Source organism: Plodia interpunctella, chromosome 3 (assembly GCF_027563975.2).
Source record: "Plodia interpunctella isolate USDA-ARS_2022_Savannah chromosome 3, ilPloInte3.2, whole genome shotgun sequence".
Lineage (NCBI taxonomy): Eukaryota > Metazoa > Arthropoda > Insecta > Lepidoptera > Pyralidae > Plodia > Plodia interpunctella.
In genome coordinates, this window is record NC_071296.1 from 9,971,960 (window position 1) to 9,994,000 (window position 22,041).

Consider the following 22,041-nt stretch of genomic DNA (forward strand, 5'->3'; position numbering starts at 1 on the left):
CATATCGACCGGTGTTGGCCGATTGGCTGTCTGACCCTCCTTGGGAATGCTATTGTTACTAAATGGCCTAGTAATACTAGTTTACACGTCCGTTAGGTGCCTCGTAATACATCCAAGACAGAATTTTAAAGCTGCAAGCACACGCCAGTAGCGTGGTGAAATGCAAGCAAGGATTCTTTTGCTTCATTATAAGCTATCGATAGTGTCGATAGTTCTATCGATATTCGTTTATTGGTGGTCTTATCACTTGACTTGCTTGACGTGCACAGTTGAAGTGAGTGACATTTCGGAAAGTATACCTTTGATTGAAAGCACGTATACCTACCTAGAGTTCGAGTCGTCACTTCTTTATTTTTCGGTACATATGAATGAACAACACATAATAAAAACTTTCACTTAATTGTTCGTATCGCCGTTAACTTCTAAATGTGTAGTGTAAAAATCTCCCAGTCTGTTATTTACTAAATCGAAAATGGGCACAAATAACTTTCAAATGGAACTTAAAAATTCTTGTGTTGTGTTTATAATTTTCGCTCTTGCGATAGTTCGGGCTGTAAGTTACGACACGGAGCTATATAGAAAGAAGCCTTGCGACAGCAACGTATGTTTTGAGGCCCTGCATGGAGCCCTAGGCGACTGCTCATGTAATGTTGATACCATAGATTATTTCAACAATGTCAAGATATTTCCCCGGATTCAAAGCTTGGTGAGCAAAGATTATTTTAAATTCTACAAGGTCAATTTGAAAAAAGAATGTCCTTTCTGGGCAGATGACAGCAGATGTGCCATGAAGTACTGCCATATAAAAACTTGCTCCAAAGAAAGTGTTCCTGGTTATGCAAATGGTTATGAAAATGATCACATAGACGACTCCCCTGCTACTAAATATTCCAAAGAAGCTCAATCAGATTGTAGTTCTGATGCAGATCATGATCCTGACTTGGGCTACCTGAACATGACTATCAGTGCTGCCAGCCAATATGAAATTGCTAAGTGGAAAGCTTACGATGATGCCCTTGAAAAATTCTGTCAAAATGATGATAAAGATGCTGAAGCAGAGTATGTAGATTTGTCTTTGAACCCCGAGAGATACACTGGCTACAAAGGCCCCTCAGCTCATAGAATTTGGCGAAGCATATATCAAGAGAATTGTTTCCGACCCAAAATAAACCCCTATGAATCTTTTCCATATGTATTGAGTTCAGATTTGAGTAATATGTGTTTGGAGAAAAGAGTTTTCTATAGAGCAGTATCAGGTATGCACACAAGTATAAATATTCACTTGTGTTCAAAGTATTTACTCTCTGAAAAAGCTGCAGGGTTTGCCGTGTCACCTGAAGGCGAGTGGGGACCCAACCTTGAAGAGTTTCAGAGGAGATTTGACCCATCTCAAACTCTGGGAGAGAGTCCCAACTGGCTGAAAAATCTTTACTTTGTATATCTATTAGAAATGAGAGCATTAGCTAAAGCCGGACCTTACTTAGAAAGGGAAGAGTATTTTACGGGCAACCCTGTAGAGGACGAGGAGACTAGACAAGCAATTAGGAATATGTTGGGTGTGATTTATACTTTTCCTGACCATTTCAATGAGTCTTCCATGTTTAACGGAGGCAGTCAGGCTGCAAATTTAAAGAACGAGTTTCGTGAACACTTTTGGAATATTTCAAGAATAATGGACTGTGTAGGATGTGATAAGTGTAAGCTTTGGGGCAAGCTGCAGACTCAGGGATTAGGGACGGCTCTGAAGATCTTATTTTCAAGCAGATGGGAAAATCCTGAAGGGGATCCGGTGCAGGGAAAGCTTCCGCTTAGACACAAGTCACAAAGATTGCAGAGGACAGAGATTGTGGCACTGTTCAATGCATTTGCTAGATTATCTAACAGTATACGAGAATTGGAGAACTTTAGGATATTACTCAGGTGAGATCTTACATCTTTATTATAAAAAATATGTAGATTATTCCAATGTATGAGACACAAAAGATTACTCACCAATTCACCATAGACTTTCATTACTTTAACATTTTGGAACAAGTTATTATTATGATTGGTATGTCCAAATGTCATAAGATCAATCTGTCCTGACTTTTTGTTGCAATCTAAACAATTCAAAGACATATCAAGGAACAATGTTTCTCTCCATTAATATGTTGATTTGAAGAAAAAATCAGTTTGAACATACCAAAGTAAGAAATATTAGTAAATATTCTGGCTTAGTACCTAAATCATTTGCATGCTTTAGCTTTCTATTTAGTTTTTTTTAACAAACATTTAACGCTTTTGCACTTATGCTTTTTATATTTTTAATTTTAAATAACTATAGTTGGCAATGTTCTTTTTCTTTTTTTATTATTACGGTTCTATGTTTTGTTATGTGGTGTTCTGATTATTTAAATTGGGAAAAATTATAAGTTATAAGTTTTACTGCTTGAATGCAGAAACAGGTAAGTTGATTGATATAAACAGCACCTTTGTACTTACTTTCCTATTTACTGTTTCTAGTATATCTGTGTACATAAACTGTTAAACAAACAAATAGACTATTGTCGCCACAAAATCAGCAGCTTATTGTATGCGATTTAACAATCTATGGGGCTAGCGCGAGAACGATTTCGTATCGCCATCGACAAAAATTTATACGAATAAATTATTCGTTTAAGCTAAGTCAAAAATATATGTGACTAGCTGCACCCCGCCATGTTGCTTGTGGTTTATCATTCGTTTCAATTATTATTTTTTAAATACTTACGTTTTTAATTTTATACACAGTAGCGTCATCTACTTTATAAAGTGCCATGTCTATAAGACTTTTTGACCAATTCCTGCAACGGGACGAGCAACGGGATTTGCACCGAAGTGATACACATAAGGGTTTAGTTTATACCCCTAAAAAGATTTGAATCAACACGTCAACACATTTGAGTAGACACAGCGTGGTCATAAATATCTAATAATAATAATAATATTTTAAATATAGATTAACGTCACAGTAACAGACTAATAGAAATATAGGTATATGGGTAATGTCTGTGACGATATTATGAATTGCGGAGTTAAAATACGTGTTCGATAAGCGTTTCATGGGTTTGTCTTTGTTAAAATAATGAAACTACGATTCTGCCATATATAATAAGACCTAATATTATTAAATGCCAATCTTTTACGTTAACAAAGTATGAAAACGACTTAAGTTGCGTTGAGAACATTGTTCTTGCCGGCGGAGTGACTTCCATGACTCAGTCATCCTTTTGACCTCCTTGTACGAAACAGCTTTTGTCTTCTTTAACTTGTGCTAAAACTAAATTGTACTATATATCTTTGGATACCCAGCATTGCATCTATTTTAGTCCGATCAAATACATGTTTAAAAATGCCAAAGAAAGTGTATAGACCGTCTAGAACGATCAGTCTAGGATGTTCGCAGAGCGTTTCACCCGTTGCGGTCGCGCTGTCATCAATTTTTTTCAAATTTTAACACAGACAAGAATGAGTTTTACTATATGACTTTACATTAATTACTCTGTAATGTAGTAATGTCATAATGTCAATTTTATGAATAATCATTCATATTTTGGAAATGATTCCTTCCTCAAGAAAATTTACGGATTGTAATGACCGCGCAGCCGCCGCGGTCGAAACGCTCTGCGAACCACCCATTACCGTTTGGTTATCATTATCCTTACATATTATAAAAAGAAGTCCCCCCTGTCGCGTCCGTTTGTCTTTACGCGATAAATTCAAAAAGTACCGGACGAATTTTCGTACGGTTTTCACCAAAATATAGTGCGATTGCGTTGATAACCCGGAAGGTTTAGGTGTATCAAGAATCGCCGAAGCCGAACCCGGGACGGGGTGTTAGTTTTAAATATTTTAAACAACGACAGGCTTATTCCATATCGTATAGGGATATTTTTACTCAACCAGCGACAGATCTAGAGGATATTTGCTTCTTTACTCCTTTATTACTATCTAATTAATATTTGCTCCTTATTTAGACCCTTTTAAGAATCGGACAGCAGATAATGTTATATTGCACATGTTTTGGAGGAAAGTAACGTAAAGGCTACGTTTATGCTGTCACGTAGGACATCACCTACGCATTCGATACATTAGTGCGCCGTGTGAGTGGGCTGTGTGATTCAGAACAAAGTTTCAAGATGGAACGTAATGTCGACAACCGTCATGCTCAACGTTATATAACTCGGTTTTGGTTTTCTAAAAGAGCAATCTTCGAGAAATGAAATGTGGCCACGTATTACATGCTCATTGGCTCCGAATGTTTTTTTTTTTTGACAGCTTTGGACAAACAATGCTAGTGATTAAATCTTGTGTAATAAGAACTCTTTTTCGGTGGCGACGTCGCCGTACTTATTTACTTTAATTCATGTGATATAAGTAGAACTAGTCAATTGTTTTTAAATTTATCATAAATGCACACAAAATAAAAAGTCCCAAATTGATGGTTACAGTTTATCTTAATCCCTTTTTGCTGATTGCATCGATACTCACACCAAATGAAATGATAAGGCAACACCACATTAAAATTATTGCATTTAATTGTTTTTAAGTAAAATCAACAAAAGGTCAGTCAAATCGTAGTTCTCTCTTATCTCGATAGATGATACTCGAATAGGAGAAAAATTATGATAAATAGGAAGTTATATTTGTTGTATTTTTCTCATTTTTTTAATAAACGAACAAGAAATTTTAAATCACAAAAATATATATAATTTTGTTGTAAATATTCTCCTATATTTTTAAGTGGTCAATCAACACGGGGCTCCATAAAACACTGCACATTGCATGTCGCTTTGGTTTAATCTTAAGTTTTCTTAATCATTTATAAAACTACCTAGGTTTATTAAAGGGCATAAATACACATTTTTGTTTACGCTTTTGGTCATCACAATGTTAAAGTTGATGCGTTGCTTATTGGCGCGAAATTAGATTTTGCTTTCATATTATTTTTCCAGTAAGAACTTTCCAAATAATACATATCTGTACAAAGTTGTTTCATTATCGTTTCAACTTTAAAAAGAAACAATAGTGCATACTGTAAATATGTATATGTTATCAGCCGTAGCTTTGTGCCACCAACTCGCGCATCAACTTATGTAAATGAACCTGTTCTTACTATAAAAGTTATTGTAACTTCAGCTCAGACATAATTTTGACGCATACACGAAATGGTTTTTAAATTTTGTAAATGTAGTTATTGGTCGCTTTTTTTTTTACTTTCTCTCACTCTGGTATGTTTTGCACCACTACACAGCACTATTTGATCAAGTAAAAATTTATTTTTTATTTTTCATAATTACTATTTTGTAATAAAAATATTTTTATACAGTGCGAACACAGAGACGCAAAAGAAACCTGACATTTTCGGAGGTGTTCCGCAGAGATCGAGGTCTAAACCAACAGAAAACTCCAATTTGAAGAAGGAGCAATGTTCGTCTGGAGGATCTAAACCGGGGTTAGGAAGTTAAATCTAAGATATAGATATAGCCCTATTTCTGTGTTGACGTAAGATGGAGTCACGAAAATATTTTTTTTTTAGTTAGCCATCTGTCAGAATATTGGCCAATAAAAAAGAAACTACGTGTATTTATTCACATTGATGGTATTCGTCTTGTAGATATTTTTTATCTGTGCCTGTCAAATGCAACATTATTTTATAACTATTATTTTCTTTATTTAGGTATGTTCAGTATTTTTCACTAATATAATTAGTATGGACGAAGAAAGTTCGTCGTATTGGCTTCCAAATGCACGCAATTTGTTTACGATATCCATCTAACCTCAATGCGTTAATTGATCATCACAAAGACTTAATTTATTGAAATCCAGTGAGGTGTTGAGCTTAATTTATTTTCTTGGATAAAGCAGAATATTACTAATGTCATTGATTAATATAATTTGATGGTGGTCGCTATAAAAGGTAAATAGTGATAATGCAGAAAGGATTTGATAAAGGCGTGTGTATTCTAATATCAACTAGCTATTCTCAAAAAAAATAAACAAATATATCACGTTATAAAATAATAATTTACGTTAAATTTCCAGAAATTCCCACGGGAACGAAACTCCAGGCGATAACTTGTATGTTGTTGTATTGTAAAATATGAAACTTGATAGTCTTACTCGTACACGCGCCCTTTTTTATATTCTCAATGACGTTTAAAATCAATATTATCGTTATCTAAATTGCTTCAGCGTAGTATTATTACTGCCATGTTTTTCTATCCTACAAACTCATGGCATGCTTGATGCCACAACGCCCCACACGTATCCTCCCACTTTTCAAAGTGACAGCTTCGCCCCCTTGGAAATACAAGGTCCTATAAGGAATAAAGGGTACGTGTGCTTTAACGATTTGAATTGACTAATTAATAGTAAATTAATGCATTATTGAAACATTTTCTCAGTTTTTTTCTTTGTTGTTTGTCGAACTGTGTTGGTTCCTTTGAACAATGGATAGGGTTGTGTCAATACAGATGAACAAACAAGCATACCGACGTTTTATTGTAGCGATGCAAAAACATATTTACAGAGAAGACGTAGACGTGGGAATCCCTGCGAATTTTGGAATCACGAATCACTACGAATTGTTTTCACACACTTCGCTATAAAACTGATTGAAATCCAATTACAAAGAAGACGTAGACGTGGGAATCCCTGCGAATTTTGGAATCACGAATCACTACGAATTGTTTTCACACACTTCGCTATAAAACTGATTGAAATCCAATTAATACTGATTGGTTATTTCATTACCTTTTGCTACCATCGCAATATAATTTTTAACTTTTTTTTTTTAATTACCATTTATTTACATAAATCGTATTTTTAAAATAAGATTTTTTATTCGTAGATGATCTCGATTATTCGCTATTTAACCTAAATTATATTAATTCGTTTTAATATCCATCGTGTAATATTCTGCTTTACCTAAAATTTTACAAATAAGGTGTTAAATATTAGTTTAATAGGTTATTGTGAATTTAGATGGACGGTAACAGAAGTCTGTGGCTAAGCTAGACAGACTAGGCATCATGTATAAAGTACATATTTTAGTAAACTATGACGTAGGTGTGTTTAAAATATTTTAAAGACTGTACTTGAAGATACGAATGATATACTATGTGTTTTTGACTTAATTCTCGGTATTTAAATATTTTAATTTATTACATTTTGTAATATTTAAACGTGTCACTTTTTCTAAAGTTTTATAAGTAGATGATTTTTATTTAATGACTGCCTTGACTATTCTTTTTGAAAACTCATGAAAACTGTCACAAATTTAAATGAAACTTTACTATTTTATACCGACTGTAATTACTTATATTATAATCACCCAAAAGAACAAATTTCTGACAAACAGAACACCGTTGTATGAACTCCTGATTGTACACAGAGGTCATACACCGTAGCGAAACCTTGTCTTTGGTCTATGTCATACAAAATATACATCTCTTTAACAATGTTGCCAAGTGACTTAGATTATTTTTTAAATATGTATTTGCATATTTTTGGAATTCAAAAGTTCCGACTTTGTAACTGATGTTATATTTTATGGTTTAAAGATGTTGGCCAAGATACCATATAACTAATATAATTTTGAAAATTGAAGCTTTTTTCTATACAAAAATAATGTTTACTTGCCAATTTGGTTACTTGTTATATCTTATCACAGACTCAGATCTGTGGATGTGCAAATAGAACACAGTGCTAAAATAAATTATATTTGCTAATTGACAAACTAGACTTAGAGTTATATAGATTTTTCTTAATTAATTTATGTTTTATCTTTTGTTGAAGTTTTATTTTTTTATTGATTATTTTATTTTAATCTTTTGTTCTATTTCGTTCATACCTTAGTTTCTCCTGTACAGGTATGTATACTATGTGTATATAATATTCTGAGATGGTGTAAATTTGCAAGTGAATGAAATCGTGCATTCAATTTATTTTTAATGTTTTTTTTTACCGATTAATGTTTTAGTCACAAATCCGTGAAATAGTATTATTTTATGCTCACGAAATAAAAAAAAAATCATAGTTCCTCCATTATAACCTTCCTTAGTGTAGAATGTTTTTTATTATCTACTCTGTTACTTACAGTTTCTGTAAATAAATATAGTATTTTATGTTTTATGATGAGACACATTAAATTATCATTTAATAACATTTACATAGTGACAAATTCAGTTACAAACTTATAAATGTGGAAAATTTTACTCTGTGTTATATTTTAAATGCATATTAATAAATTATCAAAAATGTTATTGTTTATCATCAACGCGCCTTTTTTGTGAGATATCTATGGCACTACTTATACAAACGGTCTGATTTGATATTTCTGTAACTAAATATGTCATTATATGTACAAATAGAGGGTATTATTATTACATTACATAGAAAGGAGTTGATATAGAACTACGAAATGCCACTATCGTAAAACTCTGTGGCTACCTAAAATTTAATTATTATGACCAAATAATTGAAGTACGTATGGTTTACACTAATTGGCAATTTGCTGAACGTTTCTAGAACGAATTATACGATTGGAGTGTTTTATAATTACTGGGCTGTTGTTTTTTATGTTTAAGTAAAAGTACCTATTTCTGTGATGTTCGATGGGGTCTAATGACATTCATGACAAAATTATTCTAGTATTTATAATAAACAATTTGTTTTAAATGTCTTTTTATTATTATAATGTTATACCTATTGTTAAAAAACAATTCGTTTATGTCTTAGAAAGCTCGGACTATAAATCAAATGTAAAATATTTTCACTAGTGAACCTGGCAGGGTCGCCATGTAATAGGACCGAAACCATTGGATGTCTAATAAACACTGATTATTTAAAATCAATTGATAATGATATGCTCACATAAATACACGGCGATACAGAGATTAAAACTCTTGAAATATTTGAGGGAAAAAAACGCTCATTTTTTATATTTTATTTACAGTAACTTTTGTCAAATGACTTATAATTAATTTAAAAAAAATCCACAACCTTCTGAATCAATAAATCATTTCAAAATCATTTATACCCTGTTATTCAGAAAAAAAAATGCCTATTTTAAGCTAAATTATGTTTTGTTCTGTCAATGCAACACAAAACACACTAGTGTAAAATAGGTATGCCTTAAGTTTTTTTTTAAAGGGATAAAGTTTATATTTCAAATTGATAACATGAAGAAATCTTTGTTTGATTTTCATTCAAATCGTAGTTCTGACAAGGGAGGAGCAGAATCCATAAAGGTCTCTTTATGGATCACCATAAAGGTCTATAAGGTGAAGTAAAAACAACAGTTGAATTAATATGTTTGTGTGTGTTGTTGCAATATTTATTTATATTTATTTCGTTACTAATTTTAAACATTCGCGTTACGTTATTAAACAGGTATTACACGCGCACGTACCTTTTATATCTCCGAAGTTTCAGCAAGTGTTACACAAAGCTCACTGAGTCAGTCGCTCGGTGGCACGGTCGTTGTAACACGACATGAAACGTCCGTAATAATAAATGGTACGTGCGCGTTTAATACCTGTTTTATGTAATTTTATTTCGTAATTATGCTTAATTTTTAAATACTAATGTGTTTTTGTTTAGATAATATTTACTTCCATCCTTGCAAGGTAAGTACATCTAGTAGTAGACTACACTATACTGTTACACACATTGTCATAGTAAAAAGTAATAAAGCGTTGTAACTTTTTTTCTATAGTTTCCGTTTTAAATCGTTTATCTTAGATTTCTCCTTACAGTCGTATTTGTAATGGGTGAGGGTCGTTATTAAGTGGAATTAATCATACTTTCTAGGCAATATGAATGGAGTGCTTTGCCAGCCTTCTCCATTACATAAGTATAGTAGATTACAAATTATCGAGAGTGCAGGTTTCCTCACGATGTTTTCCTTCACCGGAAGAAAGTGGTGGTCGATGAAAAAATTACATGTTTTCAAATAGTGGGCACAAATTATGAAAATTTTGAAATAACTATAATGTTACAAAAACATGAGATCGAATAGCAATCAATTAAAACTTCGCTCCAGGCGAAAATGAACGCAGAATCAGTATTTCAAAATCGACTTACCCATTGTTCCAGTGACCAGCCAGTTCAGATACGAAATGTCTTCTGTTCTATTTATAATTTTAGCATAATTTAAATAAATTACTAACTACATTAAATGATTTACAGGTCGCTACAAGACGAGCCAGTGTTTGTAACGTGTGCACGAGATATCAATTGAAAATGGTGTATGGAGTTTTTACAATAAAGTAGGTAATTTGATAGATCATACATATACTTTTTATTAATGTTGTAATTTAGATTGTTTTTGTAATAAAATTTATATTTACCCTACATTTTTTAATTAAGTTAGCAAGCAATATGTATGTACGCCATCTAGTGCCAAAACTAAGAACCAAGCATAGATTCTTTACTCTTGCTGTTGTATATTAAGTCTGCAATATATTTATCATTGTTGCGTGTTCACGGTTGCACCTGTGACGCACTGAATCCCCGACGGGTTTAAAATAAACCTTTGAATATTCGGCTGCTTTTTCAGGTTTTTATAGAAGTGTATTCACGAAGTACACGTGCGTGTTAGGTACTTACTGTCATATCATCCGCCATTTGTCGGCATCAGAAATATTCATGTTATTTGTTTTCACAGAACTTTCACTGTAAACTCGGCTTAACATTACTGTATCATACACCTACGTCATCATAGTTACTTTACCTACGTATATCTTCTTATTTGAGGTTGTGTAGACGTGCTTCAACTCGCGTAGCTCCTCTCGCTTGAAGCAGTTTTTCCTGGTTGTTACAGTGATAGTATCGCTGGATTACATGTATAATATTTCGATGATTGCTTTGTTGATAACCTCAAACTGCTCGAGTGTTTTTGAGTAAGAGCTTCTACTGCTACTCAGACTTTAGACTTTAATAATGATCGTGCGCAGGAGACCTAAAAATTTAATACGAGACCATACAAATGTACGGATTAATTATCTATTAAGTGTACATGAAACAGGCTTTTACATTGTTCGTGATAGCCAGCCGTATCTCCGATAGTTGAAGGTCGCTGGGAAAATGCCAACATTTAACGAAAAATATGAGCAGTTATTCATTGTATTTTGTTTTTATTTAGCTGCAATTTTGCGATATTAAAATGTTTTTCATATTTTAATGAAATATTATAATTTAATGGGTGAAACTCAACGGCCCACACTAAGCACTGAGATTGCATAGCTTGTAGTGCTACTTGAGTTTAAGAATAGATTTATTTGAGTTTTATGTAATAAATATCTGTGGTAATAAGTATATCATTTTAACTGTGCTGTAGAAAATGAAACATTATGTTCATTCGTTAGCACTTGAATATCATAAGTAAAGGCTGATTTACGTGCGAATGCAAACCAATGGTTGACCCGGGCGGTTGTAATCGCTTTGTGTAAACCAGCCTTGAGAGTCAGGAAAAAGTATGAAATAGAAATCAAACAAAACTTTAAATTGGGAACGGAATCGTTTATTGAACCCATCTGTAATAGTAGATAATTAAATTATATTGTTACTCTACACATTTTGTACTGTTGAAAGTACCTACCTATCAATCTATCTCTTAGGTTAGAATGTACTAACAAATGCACTCCATACACAGGAATAACTATTTTATCGCCCATTGTGCTCCAAAATTATCCAATAGAGTAGATTCTTCAAAGCCATCTATTATGGTCTTTCATTCTGGAAAATTCTAGGACCACGTAAACTATTTTAGTTTTTTATTTTCCCGTGGTGTTATAAATTTGACTCGACAAAGTACCTTATTATCCTCCAAAATTCAGTGGTAGTTACCAATCACAGTACCTCTTGGATCCTACGATTACATGATATAATGGTTATTACATAATTTATGTGAAATGATACACGCCAATTCGTTTCGATGAATTTACAGGAAATTAATGTTCCTTATGTTACAATCCAAACTCTTTAATTCACAATTGTTTAATAAATAAAACGTATTCTGTATTCGGATATTTTCACTGATGATACAAATATAACAACAGCGGGAGATGCAATTAAATTTATAATATAGAGGAAGAAGATGCTAAATAAATGCTTGATTTTAGAGTCTGTCAAGAAGATTAAGAAAATATATAAGGGCTCTGTCTCCTGTAGGCTGGCCGACAATGCAATGGCAAAAAATTTAGTTGGTAAAAATCAGTTTTCTTCATTTCCTTGACAGACTGCACGTAAATTTCCAATCAAAAAGCTAGGACACTACGAATTCGGTTTTGGACGGACGTTTTCACACCAAAAGCGGGTTTGCTAGTTCCCTCAGCGCATATATCCGAACACACGAAGACGTCCACAAAAGTCTCGAATATGCAAATTACCTACATCGTAGCTTACACTAACAAGTTAATATTTTAAATATCGAGTCGACACTTCGTGATATTCATTAATTATAGGTATAAATCTTCCTTTATTGTCTTCAATCTTTACCATTAAACAAAGCGCTGGGGTAAAACGTAGTCGAGATTACACAGTTGGCTTATTACCAAAATTGGACTAAGAAAACGTTAGCCAGAAGGAAGAAAAGATCTTGTAGAAATAATGTTTTTTAAGAACTCGATAATGTCAATAAATATAATAAAAATCATATAATTATAGAAAAATGTATTTTATTAATAATACAGTATATTATTCCGGTTTTAAGAAGAATATCTATATAAAAGAATAAAGATTAAATGTTTCTATCTTATGCTTTTTCTTAGTCCAAATGAAGTAAAAAGGATTTCTAAAATGAGATATAAAAGTGTCGCAGCGTAACAAGTGGTGGCAAACGATATTTTCTGAAGTTGCTTTGGTTCCGCCATACAATAACTAGGAAATAATACAATTCACACGTGTTTAGGTTTATAACCGTAAGACTACTCGCAAAGCAATCGAAAAGCTGACTTCGACTTGCGCTATAATGATCAGTTAAAAAAAAAATAAGTACATTAAGTTGACACTATTTTAGTCTGGACGTAAAAATGCTTGTAAAATATTATAATTACAATCAGAATATACAATCACGGTTGCTTTTTAAAATTACACAAAATAAAATTACAATTTGCGTTTGCATTCAAGTCGATTCTTAAAATACACGATCGTTGCTTAACGAAACAATAAAATTCATGATATGTACTTAAGTATACAGAAATTATGAACACTTGGCAAACGATAAACTCAATAAATAGCAATCAATGTCGTCATAATAATTATATACACTTAACATACTTTAGTACCCTTCGATTTAATGGATTTTTATAATTTTAATCGATCGTTATAGTTGACTATCATTCAAAATAAGTGTAGTTCTTAATTCGATATTATTCGTAATCGACAATATTTACATAAGTACCTAGGTATTACGATTAGTAAATTGCAACAGCGAGATGCAGTCACATGTTTTTCTTTTTAAGTCGTTATTAGATCGAAAAGGATGCGGTTGCATCTCACCAGAGCGAGTTTAGGTGTACAGACTCTGAAACTCAGAACTTCACCCTTGAACCAACAGTACGCTTCGTTCGGTTAGAAAGGAATCCATTTAAATGTATATGAAAATAAGTGGGACTTACAGTATATACAAAAATATCACATTACTTCGAGGCCGCAGCTTTCATTACTTAGTCATTAGTTATTTCGTCTTCTTACCTAAGCTGTCTTGGTTCGAAGCGCGAGCCAGACATTGCAGGAAGTAATCATCAACCTTATTGCTATTGTTTTAGAAAGCTGTTTCGCTTGTTTGATGCATTTCAAGCATAAATCAATATTGGTATGTTCGATATTTCACTGTTACTTTTATTAAAATCTGAACTTACAACACATTTGTACACAAAACAACGCATCAGTGCCATTTGTATTTAGTTACTTCCTCCCACACCTATTAAAGAAAACCTAGGAAGTATGTATAGACTATCCTATGTGCTTCGTCGTAGTTCTATAAGTCGAAAGTGAGACTACAACACCTATACAGATAAAATGTCTGGACATATCTAAAGCTGCAGCCCTGCGGATAGTGCAGCCACAGACGCTACACATGAATAAATTATTTGGCTCACCAATTCAATTTAAGACTGAACAGCGAATATTTTTCGCGCTAAACTTTTGCAAGCTGCTAACATATGCGGACATATCCCGCATCATGCGCAAAGCAATCGTAATATTTATATACAAAACAAAAAACATCGCACGTTATAAACCCGCGGAATCGTCAGACGCGTGAGCGAGACAACCCCGTGCCGCTCACCATAAACTATCACATACGAGCGACATAGAAAAATATAATATCCGCGTTATTGCTACACATAATTAACAGTCTTTGGTGTCCGGGGAGGAGCAGGAGAGGTCGTCGAGGAAGCGGAAGGCGGCGAGCGCGGCGCGCTCGGCGTCGCCGAAGCGCACGAACACGTCCGCGCGCTGCAGCACGCTCGGGCGCGCGCGCGCCGCCCGCAGCGCGCCCGGCGCGCGGCTGTGAGCGGCCGCTGCCAACAGACACCACGCTAGCGCCCGCCGTCTGACAAGGGAGGAGCGTCAGCCCGCCTCGTCCCACTCCGACGGCAGACTCACAACGACCCACACGCCGCGCATTACTAATGGGTACAGCTCTTTTCGATGACACGAGGTCTGAAGGATACCCCTGGGAGTGCCACGGAAACTGTTCCTTGGTCCGTGGCACCCCTAAGTCAAATTATGATGGTAATCTCACTTTTTTGATATTACAAATGGTTACTACTCTTTTGAGGGTAACGTTACGTTCCTAGTTAATTCCGGTAAATAGAAACATTGTGGAAGTTCAAAAAGTATCAGCAGGCAATAATTATTTCAAATCTCGTTACGAATTAGCCAATTCGACTAAAGGTCTGATAAATTTATCTTTGTTGAGCTACCCGCATTTGAAATGCGTTGCGTACGATACGACATCTACTCAAAATGAGGCGACAGAGTGAGATGGTGCGAGTGAGTGTGAGCGGAAACGAGTGACGTGGCTGGACGTGGCAAGACATGATAGATAAAATAGAATCGGCGCAAAACGTTCATATTCAAATTAAATTGGCATAAAATATGGATAGGTAAGTCGTAAAGATGTATTTTGGAACGTTTAACGCTGAAAAACAACAGTAAGCAACATAAACCCTAAACCACCTTCAAAATGTCTTATATCTACGTTATACAACCATTACATGACCTTATCTTCTCATCTTATTGCATTATCATTATTGCAGCATTTTTAATATTATTGTTAGGTTGTAATTTAATTGATAAATTTTCATTCTAATTCTTTGTTATTTGTAAATTATCCGTACCCGTGGGAAATCCACGCGGTCGGATCTGCTGGTAAAAGTTAGTATTGTGATCAGAAAGATTTTTCTGTTAGCTCTTAAATAATATACGGTCATGATTATGGTTGTTTTATTTACCCATTTGATTTAACCTTAGTTAGTGACATATAAAGTGGAGGATAATGAGATTTCTTGATGGTGGTGTATGAGAGCTTGTCAAAAAAGTCAAACCCAGCCATGTTTGGTAAATATTTTGAATAACTTTTGTGATAAAAGAGAATTTGACTTTTTTAACATAACTGAAATTTCTATACTTTACACCATAAAATGACATTCATTAACTCTAAGGTAATTTGATAAAACTAATAAAAAAATAAGGAAAACAAAATTTCGAAATGTTCCTCTATCATGCTTGATTAACTGAATGACGAAGGTCAACATTTGTGTAGATAAAAATCGTTTCTCTTACATTTTCTGCCCGTGAAATGAATCAAGCATCGTACAATAAAGGAACATAGCGCCGGTTTAGGCACAGAACGTCGATAACACAAAAACGAAGAGGTTAATTCATGTAAACAATTTTTTTTCGAAATTACTTGCTTACAAATACCTTATAAGAAAAAATCGAATTTAAATTTTCTATTTCAAAACTACGTATATAAAAATATTCTAAAAGTAGATTTGCGTCCCCGACGTCCTTTCCCTTCAAATACCAGAACACAACTAACCAGTTTTCTGCCTCCTCGAGCGGTGCAGCCGGTGCAGGCGGGAGTAGGGGGGCGGGGGCTCCGCGGGGGAGGAGCCGCACGAGGAGGGGGAGGAGTCGCTCGACGCCAGCATCACGTCCAGCAGGTTGGCTCGGGCCTGGACGTGGCGTTGTTTCAAATTAAATATAATCCTTGCAAAATATTGTAACGGTCCTTACTGAAGAATAAGGCTCCTAATGAAGAGGATATATGGTGCTGTGCTTCTATCAGTAAGGGACAATATATCAAAATGGTTTAAACAAAATGTCAGGGTGTATCGGCATGTCTTGCCTTTTTTATGTTTTCTTCAAGCTCAAGCATAGCTTTGGAAACAACTTGAACGAACATCGAATTTTAATGGATAGCTTTGTCTCAACAGCATTGTTTTATTAATCCTCTGTACTTACATGAGTGAACCGTCTATGGGTTTACTAATGTAAAAAGACATCAGAACTTCAGAGTGAAAAAAGATAATGCTTCGACGTTTATAGAAAGGTGTTGACGGTTACCTTCGGGTCGCTGAAATCGATGTCCTTCTCAACGTGCACCCAGCCGGTGGGCGCCCACAGCGCGGCGTCGCGCTGCGCCGGCGCCGGCGCCGCGCGCTGCTCCGCGCCCGCCGACGACGTGGCGTCGTTCTGACGGATCATTCTGGAAAATACATGTTTTAATATTACGTATCGTAATGTTAGCACCAGTGACATGAGTTCTAACATAATTCCCATACTTATTTTGATCTATATAAGTTATAAGTTAGTTTATGATATTGATGTCGGTGAGACTTATTACTTTGAGAGTTATTAAAATGTTTGAAGGAACTTTCAAGGAAGTATGATAAGTATGATATTGAATACTCGAAAAGTTACAAACCTGTTCAGTTCTTCGATGACATCTTTGGAAGTGGCAGCTTCATGAAAACTTAGCGTCTGATCTTGTTTGACGATAATTGGCTCAGGAACAGTAACAGTTGTTTCCGGACGTAATTTTCCGGCCACAGGAATCTTCGACCTAACTTTATTCGGGGAAGAAGGTGGACGCTTCCCACCCATGAGAGTCGGTATTCGGCTCTTTTCACTTTTAGGCCTAATTTCTTTTTGAGCCGCTTCGTTCTTATTACTTACTATCACAGTTTCAGCTGTAGAAGTGCTTGTTGTATTCGATTCAGTCATTTGAGGAGAACCCGTTTCAGGTGAGGAATTCTCTTCCTCTTCAGGAACAGTAACTAAAGCCACAGTGCTTCTTCTGCATGCACTCAGTACTTCATCTACAAGGGACATCTCCGTGTCTACGCTTGGAAATGTAAAACTTGTCGATTTGGTTAAAGCAGTTTCTATTTCTACCCTTTCATTTACCACTCCTTGTTTATTTAACATTATATTTACTATATTTTCTTTCAACGCCGAATTGTGTTCTACATTGCGACTAGAATCGGTATCACTTTTTTCTTCTTTTATTTGAGGTGCGGACAGATCTTCATCAACAGAAATGCTAACATCAATGCTTTTATTTATCTCGTTCTTTCTTTGCACTTTTAAATGATGGTGTTCATCTATTTCGTTTTCTGTATTTTCTAATCGCAACATATCGTCGAAATAATCACCTGATTCTGCATATGGATCCTCACGTTCGATAAATCGTGGTGTTGATCTTGGCTCGGAAACTGTATCACAATGAATATGTTTTAGTCGATCGACCGGTATCACATCGCAGGATTCGTTTTCAGAGAAACTGCCGAATGAGTCTGGTCGTAGTCTATCTTCTGATACTTCGCTGCGGGGTCCAACAGAATCGTCGTCGAAATCTGCAGCGGCGTAGGGAGGAGGCAACTCGCGTATTTCAGACACAGGTCGCGATGATACTGAGTCCGATTCTTCTCTATCTCGACAATATTTTTGCTGTTCTGCTATAAAATGTAGAACATTTTGTAGCGCTTGCTCGCGATCTTGCAAAGCCATAGCTTGTACATCGTGAACTCTTAAATTATTTCCGGGCATGAGGTCTGGTGCGGGTATACCTCTCGAAGAGTTGGAAGCTAAACTTTTAGTACTTTCATATTTAACAAGTCGATAAAAATCACGAGTAAAATCAACACCTATATTTGCACAATCACCATCTTCACTTAAAGCAGTACTAGACCTTTTATCTGGAACATCAGATTGGGTACTGGACCAAGAGCCCCCGGGAGACTGAGTACCTGAACATTCCCACCTTTTATCTGACGTATTTGCGTCATCTATTCTACATTCATCAATTTCAACAGTCGCAAACCCGCAATCATTCCAAAGACAATCACCAACGTCTTCTTCCAATTCTAATGCATCATCTTCTCTAATACTTGGCAATGTTGATAATGATATTTGTCCTGGGGTAGCGATTTCAGCAAATGGTGATTGCCTATCTCTGAGATCTTCACATGACAAGGATAGGCTCCAATCTTCGAGTTCAGCCCTATCATATTCTAAATCAGCTATATCTCTATGTCTTTGTTGTAATGCTGATCGAGCATCATCAAGTTCAAGCCAATGCTGAACATAATCTGCATCATATTGAGAGCCGTCAGCTCTTTCATCTGCAGTACTTCCCCAAGACACTCTTTCAGAACTTGTAGTTGATGCTATTGCCGGCCTCCTTAACGGTCTCTCAGGAGCAGGCTTTAGATCTAATACTAAAACTCCAGAACTGGGAGTTGGGCTATCTAGACAACTTGTAGGACAGGTTGTTCCTGCTAATAATTTCAAGCAGAGATGAGAGTCTGAGAAACTTCGTACGACGTGCTGAAATGGGAGGACGGGTCGAGATGGTGGATAGCTGCCTCTGACACCGGCAAATGCTACACCTATTGGAAAATAAATATAATCTGCATCTGCCATTAGCCTCGCATGACGGCGAGATTCTCTAGGATTGATGGATACTATAGTTTGGTTGTCAGTTTCGTCGGAAGCCTCATTTAGGTCTGGTAAAGCCCGATCCGCAGCGTGGTCACTCTGTCTTGAAGCGTCTGCTTGAACGTCGCTGGACATTGTAGAGTAACCTTCATCCTTCGCGCCGCTTTCAGGAGACTCGGCGCCTGCTTCGCCTTGCTCGCCAGTTTCTTCTTCTGTTACTTTTTCTCCATCAGTTCCCCGGACGGGGTCTGTGCAAGGTTGGGGCATGTTGAGGCTGAGAGTGGCGGGTCTCGCAGGAGCTGCCCAGAGAGTTGGGTCCACTGCTGATAGCGCTCGTGCTAAGTTAGCTGGTGTTACTTCCAATCCCTGGAAAATGATGGAAACATTATTGAATAAGTAGCAAGAAAATGTTTAACCTTTATTTAGACGATTAATCAATACTAGGTACAAATAATAGAGACCATACCTTGAGTTCAGTCCAGATATCGGCAAGTATCTGGTGCCGCCTCTTATCGTCCTGGCTGAGGGGGTGCGGGTGTTGCACAGGCGGCGCGGGCGGCGGGGAGTCCCGAAACGAGACTAAAGAACCGCAGGAACCCACGTCTACTAGGTGCACTGGAATTTTATAAAAAGTAACATATTTTTATTAACAGATTTGTTTTTAGATTTTTGCGTCATGCACATTTAAGTTTTTTACCTTTACAAATGTATTATGATATCAACAACTTTTTTTGCGCCTATAACTTATTTGCACGTCTTGGAATTTATTTGTATTCCGAATTCTGCTGGTAGCTTCACGGGTAATGTAAGCCTACTTTGCAACCTTTACCTTGATAGTCGGCCTACCTTGCAAGTCCTTTGGCATAAACCATGTGAGAGGTATGTAAGGTATGACTGACGTCGTAGTAGCCTCAGAAAGAAGTCATATCTAGCGGCTGGTTCTGTTCGTCCAGCTCCCGTACTCTAGCTTGTCAGCTAAATTACCAGCTTACCTTGTAAGTCCCTTGGTGTGTGTGGTGTGAGGGGGGTGTGAGGCGTGGCAGGGGACGGCCTAGGCTGCGGTCGAAGTTGCCTCACTAGGAGCGCACTCAGCGCTCGATTCTGTGCCTCCAGCTCTCTGACTCTTGCTCGGGCGCATCCCAATTCTTCGCGGACACTCTGCAAAGTAAATGTAGATTATAAGACGCATATAGAGAACAATGTTGTTTTTAGTCATCTAATAGGTTTGTCAATATAGGGTTCATAAATATTAACTTCTATAATTTTCAATGCATGTTTATTTTCTTTCGAAATTATTAAAGGTTCTTTTAGTGCGCATACTTGAATATTTGCTCGTAGGCTATTTTAGTTTGGAGAGTAAGATAATGCTAACTTAACAACTCCAGCACCATTTCAAAATAAATTAAGATGGATACGCAATTGGGCGAGAAACGAGAGCTCATTAAACGGAATAAAAACTCATTTGAAACAGGATTTCGACATTCCGTAGATAGGAAGTACAATTTGGAGAAGTTACGAGGCGAATCGCCAAAAAGTTACCCTATTTGGGCATCCCTCTCGTCAGATGTCTTCAAAATAAACGCGTATATTTTAATTATGCTTCATTAGTTAAATTAAATTCAAGTAAGGTAATTGACGGGCGGTAATTACAAGGGATGGGAGAATCGCGATGGGATAGCAAGACATTGCTCTCAGTGTTGCCAAGTTTGAGACGTCTCCCCAAATTTGAGCGCAGATAAGTATGCTTTGTTTGTTAAAAGATTTGAAGTTTCAGTATTTAATTTGCAGTGCTTTAAGTTAATTAAAACGCGCTTAATATATATTTCAGATTGGTATTCACCCTTATTTTGATTGTATCGATCTGATATTCATTTAATAAAAAGATGATAGTAAAGATCGCAAATTAGAGTAGGTAAAGTAAAAAGATCAAGATTGTACCTATATCGGCATTTTTCACAAGAATTTTAACTCCCCCGGAAACACACACATAGGATATGATGCCAGGTTCTGAGAATGCTCGAATTTTAATGCATATTTTCCAAATTTCTTATTTTTCAGATCTTTAGGTTAATGTACCTATTATAGGTGACACCTCACTCCGTTCGGAAATTAATCTACTTACTAAAGCGTAAACGTGGTATATTATAAAGTGATCAACGTCATATCATTTCATCCTGATGGATGCTGCATGGACGGAAATATGTAAATTGTTACAAACACATGTGTGTCGTGGGAAATTGAGTGAGAGAGTGTAATTACGAACTTACAGAGAGGGCGCGTCGTGATGAAAGACGTCTGGGATTATTAGGTTATTAGTAAGCCTTAGCAAAGGGAGAGTATACATACACAGAATACAAATAGGTAGGTAGCTAGTGAGTTTATTTTGAGAATTTATTGATTAAACAAATCTTTAGCAAAGCGTGTGTTATTGCTAGGACAGGCATTGTAAACGGCTTTTGCACGCAGTAAAACAATCTTCACACACTTCTCATCTTCACTACACGCAAAAATACTTAATTTTCAGTTTCAACTAACACTTAAAACAATCATTGCCATTTTGAATCCTTAACGCGCGAAACTAAAACAAGATGGCGCCGATTCGCGGACTGGATTTAAACGCAAACATTCGCATTATCGGTCAGATTATACCAGATTACAGTGGTCCAGGGCTCGGCTGAAATTATTACGGTGCCGGCTAAGGCCGAAGTGTCCCATTTCACACAATTTATGGCCAAATGTAGCACCACATAATCCACGCGCGGTGCCGTTGCCGCCATAATTATGAGAAAACAATTTCCGAGATGCATCTTAGCTTTGACCGGATTATTTTGAGGAACGCGCGGATTATAAAATGGGGTCCAAAACAATTAAGTATGTTTTAGAAAAGCAGGTCGTGTATACGTATATTTAACGTAGGTGATTCTATTCAAAATTTGTGTAGGTTTAGATGGCGGCAAGAATCCTAAAACGGCAGAATTCCCTCATGACTTGATAAGAAAACGTGGGAGCGTCTTTTTTAATACTGGCTTAGCGTTAATATGAGGTTAATCTTCTCGAAATAGT

At 36.0% G+C, this 22,041-nt stretch overlaps 2 protein-coding genes across 15 annotated transcripts in view; one reads left to right on the plus strand and one right to left on the minus strand.

Annotated features, from left to right (window-relative positions):
* The first annotated feature begins 270 nt into the window (after positions 1-270).
* Ero1L (Endoplasmic reticulum oxidoreductin-1-like) lies at positions 271-10,377 on the plus strand. 6 transcript variants are annotated; one of them, XR_010370356.1, is made up of 3 exons: positions 9,316-9,540; positions 9,625-9,650; positions 10,213-10,377. XR_010370356.1 is itself a non-coding variant. In XM_053768279.1 (2 exons), exons 1-2 carry the CDS (start codon positions 473-475, stop codon positions 10,262-10,264), a joined length of 1,500 nt encoding a protein of 499 aa, XP_053624254.1. In that variant the 5' UTR covers positions 271-472; the 3' UTR covers positions 10,265-10,377. The 6 variants fall into 6 exon arrangements, 2 of the variants coding, with proteins under 2 accessions (XP_053624254.1, XP_064293149.1); XM_053768279.1 differs by lacking the exons at positions 9,316-9,540; positions 9,625-9,650 and adding an exon at positions 271-1,920; XM_064437079.1 differs by lacking the exons at positions 9,316-9,540; positions 9,625-9,650; positions 10,213-10,377 and adding exons at positions 271-1,920; positions 5,348-8,700.
* Positions 10,378-11,523: 1,146 nt separating this feature from the next.
* The window catches only part of LOC128682914 (uncharacterized protein), a 343,500-nt gene continuing 332,982 nt past the window's right edge, over positions 11,524-22,041 (minus strand). For 8 of the 9 annotated variants that reach the window (XM_053767952.1, XM_053767979.1, XM_053767960.1 and 5 more), the window contains 6 exons: positions 19,971-20,136; positions 19,445-19,593; positions 16,964-19,344; positions 16,603-16,744; positions 16,076-16,211; positions 11,524-14,549 (listed from right to left, as the gene is read on the minus strand). In XM_053767952.1, coding sequence (XP_053623927.1) covers positions 14,377-14,549; positions 16,076-16,211; positions 16,603-16,744; positions 16,964-19,344; positions 19,445-19,593; positions 19,971-20,136 — 3,147 coding nt within the window. In that variant the 3' untranslated portion in view covers positions 11,524-14,376. Of the gene's footprint in view, positions 14,582-16,075; positions 16,212-16,602; positions 16,745-16,963; positions 19,345-19,444; positions 19,594-19,970; positions 20,137-22,041 lie in introns of all 9 variants that reach the window. The other variant, XM_053767970.1, reaches the window with a different exon arrangement.

Excerpts from the sequence above, each read along its gene's own strand:
- Ero1L (XM_064437079.1), top strand. The coding sequence starts at position 473 with ATGGGCACAAATAACTTTCAAATGGAACTTAAAAATTCTTGTGTTGTG. Across the intron at positions 1,921-5,347 it reads AACTTTAGGATATTACTCAG|TGCGAACACAGAGACGCAAA; the intron begins GTGAGATCTTAC and ends ATTTTTATACAG.